The sequence below is a fragment of the Enhydra lutris genome, unplaced genomic scaffold (assembly GCF_002288905.1).
Source record: "Enhydra lutris kenyoni isolate GAN:26980312 unplaced genomic scaffold, ASM228890v2 scaffoldscaffold18, whole genome shotgun sequence".
NCBI classification, from domain to species: domain Eukaryota; kingdom Metazoa; phylum Chordata; class Mammalia; order Carnivora; family Mustelidae; genus Enhydra; species Enhydra lutris.
In genome coordinates, this window is record NW_019154102.1 from 19,205,953 (window position 1) to 19,212,049 (window position 6,097).

Below are 6,097 nucleotides of genomic sequence, written 5' to 3' on the forward strand. Positions count from 1 at the left end.
ACCATCTCTCTCTTGAGAAAGCTTTCTGGATGCCATTTATCTCCCTGCCCCATCCTCACCCCAGTTTGAATTAAACCTCTCCTCTGCCACGTACTTTTTTTCTTTTTTTAAAGTAATCTCTACACTCAGTGTGGAGCTTGAACCTACAACCCCAAGATCAAGAGTCACATGCTCCACTGACTGAACCAGCCAGGCACCCCACCCCTACACTAAGTACTCAAGCACCCCGCGTTTAGTTTGTTAATAGCAAGGGCCACAATGCATAGTTGTTTTGTTTGCTCCATGTAATTAAGTTCCTTGGAAATTACAAATGTGTCTTATGTTTGTACAGTCAGTGTGAGGTATGTTAACAAGTACTCAATTAAAATTTAAATAAACATATTCCTTGCTATTTTCTAAATAGTGGCTCTCAAAATTTAGCATATAACAGAATTACCTGGAAAGTTATAAAATTTAGACTGCTTGCCTCCATCCCCAGAGTTTTGGATTCAGCTGGTCTGGGTAGGACCTAACGAGTTCCCAGATGATGCTGACAATGCTGTTCCAAGTATCAGTGCTCCAAATAATGTTTTCTCTATCTCCAGGTTTTAAAGAATCTTTTCCTAGATGCCTCCAACTCTGCCTTCTGCAATCTTAATAACCTTTTTAGACCCAAGTTAATTTTCACCTCCTTCATAAAACTTTCCCTAATCCCAGATAAAACTGTTCTTGCTCCTTCTCAATTTCTATCAGGCTTTGTGTGCATTACTCATATTGTAACTTGGACTAACTTTTTTCATACCTACTAGCATTTGATTATTTTCTAGACTTAAATGAAGACAGGAAACCTGCCTTAGTCATTTTAATATCTTCAACAACCAAGCACAGTAACCAGTGAACAGCAGACAAAAGCTACAAGTATTTGTGATATGAATGAATCCCTGTTGCTTGACCAGCCTCTGGGCCCATGGTCTGACTTGCTTAATTCTCCTGGCCCAAGCTGATCTCCTTATACTGCCGTGTACTTTTGCTTGCCTTACTACCTAGAACGATACCTGATCTACCCACAGTTATCTGTCCCTCACTTTGCTTTGCTGACTGACCCTCAGCTTCTTTACCTTACAATCTATGCCCTTTTAATTTTCTCATCCACTATGGGACATAATGAACAGAGAAATTTTCTTCTCATGACTACTGTGAATTTTAATTCTACAGGTCGTAATACAGAGGTTGCTTACTTTGTTGTTGCTATACAGCCTTTGTCACAGAATCTGAACTAAAATACGTTGTATGCAACTCCAACTGCAGGTATCACGGACAGCAATAAATGTTTTGAATTCTATTTACAGATTGGAAATTATTTTATTTTAAAGATTTTATTATTTATTTATTTATTTGAGAGAGAGAGAGCACAAGCAGGGCGAGCGGGAGAGGGAGAAGCAGGCTCCCCGCCTAGCAGGGAGCCCAGTGCGGGCTCCATCCCAGGACCCCAGGATAAGGACCCAAGCCAAAGGCAGATGCCTAACCAACTGAGCCACCCTGGCACCCCAGATTGTGGAAATAATTAATAAAAAGTTTAAAAACACAAAGACATAAAAACGTCATTTATAAAATTAAAGGTTTTCCTAAGAAAATTTTTTTAAAAAGCCAATTACTTACACACCATATTGATATATGCATCCAAAATAAAATCCTATTTTTAAATTATACTAAGTACATGGTGAAGACTATTTCTGATGCACAAAAAGTTAACTAAGTTTCTATAAATGCTCCTAAAGGGGGGCCTGGGTGGCTCAGTCAGTTAAGCATCTGCCTACGGCTCAGGTCATGATCTCAGGGTCCTAGGATAAGCCCTACATAGGTCTCCCTGCTAAGCAGGGAGTCTGCTTCTTCCTCTCACTCTGTCTCAAATGCATAAAGTCTTTAAAAATTAATTAATTAAAATAAATAGAAAATAAAATAAAATAACACCCCTACAAAATTTACTCCTCCAAAAATTACTTGGGGACTTTTCAATCATACAGACCTAAACAAACATTCTTCTGTTCAATCATTTTATTCTTTTTCTGCATGGGAGTAACTCTGAAGTCCTCTTATCTAAAATACAGATTCCTACCCAGAGAAAAGAATTGTGAAGACATCTAGTTATTTACTTCAGTAAACATACACAATTTTATCAGACAACTGGGAGGGGGGTGGATATTCCTAGAAGCTCGGTACTCAGGTGTGTGTCTGTGTATGTAAAATCTTCATGCCACCTGCATGCTCAGCAGTTTTAAGATTCAAAAAGAGATGGAGGGAGGGAAAGACTTAACTCTCAGGTAAAAAACTACTTTTAACATAGCAACTAAAATAAATACCTATCGGAAAAGACTGTTGGTAAGTTCAATCCAATCTTTTTACTTACCCCTTACTTGAATTAATCAGTGATATTCGTAAGTTAATTCATAAATTAAAACCCACTGACAATATTGTCAATATGGTTATGATACTCAGTAAGAGTTATAATAAAGTTTTCCAAAGGGAGTGAAAATTTTCAGAATTCTAGGCTCAATTAACTAGAGAAATGAACCAGATCACTCCAAAGCCCAAATTATGTGAGTTAATTAATATCCCATACAGCAGAGTTGACCTGTAGGTATGGTCTTGATACCTTCAAATCAGTGCTGCATTCAACAGACTAAAATAATTCTAAGGTTGGGAAGCCAATGTCACAACAAATTAACTAGGTCCTGAAATGGTACTGAGAGAATGGCAGAAGAAAGAAGGAAAAGTAAATCAGAAAATACGGAAAAGAAAACTGGAAAGAGGGAAATAATGACCTAGAAGGAAACAATATCAAAAGGTAAACCTTAGAATATTCTTTTAAGATAAGAAAACACTGAGTATGAGGAAGGTAAATTTAAGAGCTAAAAAAGAATTTCCCAAATTCAATCTGTTGGTCAAAAAAAGGGGTGGGGGGGATCCTGAGGGGACACTACAGGAGGAAAAAAAAAAAAAAAACCACCTGGAAACCAGCTCATTCTTATGTATAACACGTAAGCAACAAAAGGCTGGATCATTATTCCTCACAACTTATTGTTTACAAATGCTGGTAAAAACATGCACTGCAATGGTCAAAGATCTTCAAGATCCTGACATTCGAGTAAAATATATGTATAAGGAAGTGGCAGTAAAGCACTCAAGTGCAATTCATAACTCCAAAAAAACTATGCCAACAAAAAGACTGCACTATTAATGGCCTTGATCTAAACTGTTTTCTGTTGTACTCTGGAAAAACTGAAGTTTTCTAACTTTGGGAGCCAAAGTTGTCTCTGAGCTGCCTCCCAAGTTGGCAAGGAAAAACTTCCTTCACTCATTGATCATTTATTAACTTTCTTCATAACCTGGATTTTAAGTATACTGATAAGTGCACTTAATCATTTGTCCTCTATTTTAAATAAAAGTTGACTTACTTGAATTTTCTAGTTTCACTTTGTTCCTTCCCAATCCCATCGAACTGATTTTAAGTTGCCGTCAACAGGATTTCTCCCTTTGCTAATCCACCGCTCTATTTTGAAACACTTAAATTCTACATACAGGGTGAAATACAATCCAAGAAATTACCCAACGTCAAACAATCGGTCTAAAAAATCTCCTGACAACTGCTGGAAGACTCTTGGAAAAAGCTTAACAACCAAATCACATGTCTGAATATCTGATACATATGGAAGAGCCCTGCGAACTTTTCCTACTACGCATACAATTCGCGACTGCAGAGAGGAAACTGCAGCGGCTACCCGGGGCGAGGGAACCGGTAAGGTAACAGGCTAAAAGGGCGTCGTTGATTTCTTGGCTACAGTGACAGAGGCGGGAGACACACCCCTAGCGTCGGTTTGAAACACTACAGCAATGAATTCTACCTAGGGATTAATGCGAGGGTAAGGAAAGACAAATTTAAATCGCCATGATTCAAAAACAACCACAAGAGAGACTTTGGAAGCTAACAAAGAAAACGAAAAGCCGTGGACAGCAAGGAAGCGTTGAAAACAAGTATCCTCATGTATCAAAGACCGAGTTAGAGACTGCGTTTTCAGGAACATACACCTTGGACCTTTCCGGTTCGCCACTGCAGAGAGAAAAGCAGCGGCGAAAGGAACCCCATAAGGTGGCAAACAGCACCAAAACACTAACAGGAGAGGGGAGAAGTAAGTGGCAGGATCCCTGCAAAGACTCACTGCTGGAAAATGGAGTGGGAGAGAGAACAGCTCTGGAGAGAAAGTGGGTCTTATATAAAAAGCCATTTACCACGTATTATTTCCCCAGAATTCTGGAATGTGCCCGAACTTGAAGGAGTGAGTCTGGGGGTGGAAGGGGGGCTCCATGTGCAGGAGGGTCCGGAAAGAAGTAATGCAGGGCGACAAGGGGCCAGGGCCAGGCGGAAGGCCGGGGAGGAAGGGGTCGAGGCCGGCGCGCGCGGAGGGAGGAGGCGGAGGGGCGCCCCGCGGGGGCCCGGGGGCGGGCGCGGGGGCCCCGCGGTCCTGTCAGGCAGCCGGCCCACCGCCTCCACCCGCCGCCAGCCGCCAACGCACCCGGGCCGCTGAGGGCTCTCCCGGACCCTCCGCGGCCCCAGCTGGGCCGGGTCTCTCGAATTTTCCACTGGGGGAAGCCGGCCGGGGGTATCGAGGCTCGCCCCCGGCCCTGGAAGCGGCGGGCGAAGGAGGGATGGTGCACTGGGGAAGCAAAGGTCTCACCATTTTGCTCGGTGGTCGGCGGCTCGCGCGGGAGGAGAAGAGTGTCGGCGCTCAGAAGGGCTCCCGCAGGAAGCGGCGGCGGCGGCCCAGCTGCGCTGGGCTGTGGCGGCTGCGGCCCTCGGGACGCCCGCGGGGGAGGGGGTGCAGGTTGGGGGAAGGGAGGCGGTGCCTTGGGGCCCGCGCCGGCCGGGTGACTGGGCACACGGGAGCGGGCGGGGAAGAAGAGAAATTAAGGTCGAGATTCCGAGACAGAGAGAGAGGGAGGAGAGACAGCGAGAAAGGGAAGAGGCAGAGAGGCAGAGAGGAAGGGGAGAGGGAGAAGAGGGGGCCTGGCGGCTCGTGGGGTACAGCCTAGCGCTCGCGCCGGAGCCGTGACGGACTCACTGCAGTGGCTCGCGCTGACCCGCAACCTCAAGGCACGAAAAAGGGGGAGGGCGGGAGAGGGAGGGGAAAGCGGAGCGCAGCGGGGCGGAGGGCGGGGGCGCGCGCAGAGCCGGCGGGGGGGGCGGGGCTTCCGCGAGCGGCGCACATCCGGGAACCCGCGCGCGGGCTCCGCGGCGGCCGCCCGGGTGCTCTGGCGAGCTCTGGTTGGGGATCGCGGAGCGCGCGACCGCGTTCTCCCCACCGTGGGCCGCCCTTTGCGTGCGGTGCGGGGGGAGGACAGGGACGGGGGCGCGGACGTCGATGACGTCGCGTGGCGGAGCCCTTCCTGTCATGTGGCTGGAGGCGGGCAGGTGGGAGGAAGGCTAGATCGGGAGGAGGAGGAGGAAATGCGAGGGTGCAGTGAGAGGGAGGAAGTGCGAGGGGTGCCCGAGCTGTGGGCGAAGGCGTACTTGGTTCCAGGAGTAGGAACCTCGTGGGGGAGGAGCCGCAGATGAGCGGCCTTAAGGTGTCAGAGCCACCCAGGCACCGCACCAAAAGAACAAAAACAAAAAAAGAGGAATATCCGAGCCCTGGAGGTAGAAGAGTATCCGTTTACTCAGGAGGATTGCTATCTTTGCATCAGTGTACCGACTTGGACCCACTACAAAATGGCTCGGCGCATCTAGACTGTTGTCACCCCGGTGCGGCACCCGCAGGCCCACACCCCAGTATGAGCTGGCAGGGTCAGGAGCCAGGTTGGAAAGGCAGGGAAGAAGAGCCAAAGCTGGCTACAGCTTGAGGCTTGAGGACCCACAAAACAGCTGAGTGGAAGGACTGCTTCCCACTCCTGCAAAGACTTCCTCACCCAGTTCTGTATTTTCCTTAAACCCTCCAAGCTGCCGTTTGACGGGGTGCCCAGTGTTTGTTTTTGAAACACATTCGAAGATAGATTGCCCACTTATCCCTTTAGTAGGGCTATATCTACTTTGGTGGCAATTACCATTCCCAGAAAATTCAGGCTG

General features: G+C 46.9%; 1 protein-coding gene across 1 annotated transcript in view; it reads right to left on the reverse strand.

Annotated features, from left to right (window-relative positions):
• LOC111148007 (protein phosphatase 3 regulatory subunit B, alpha) overlaps positions 1-4,973 on the reverse strand; it is a 65,046-nt gene extending 60,073 nt beyond the window's left edge. Inside the window, exon 1 of the mRNA XM_022504342.1 lies at positions 4,713-4,973. Coding sequence (XP_022360050.1) covers positions 4,713-4,715 — 3 coding nt within the window. The 5' untranslated portion in view covers positions 4,716-4,973. The remainder of the gene's footprint in view (positions 1-4,712) is intronic.
• Positions 4,974-6,097: the final 1,124 nt, after the last annotated feature.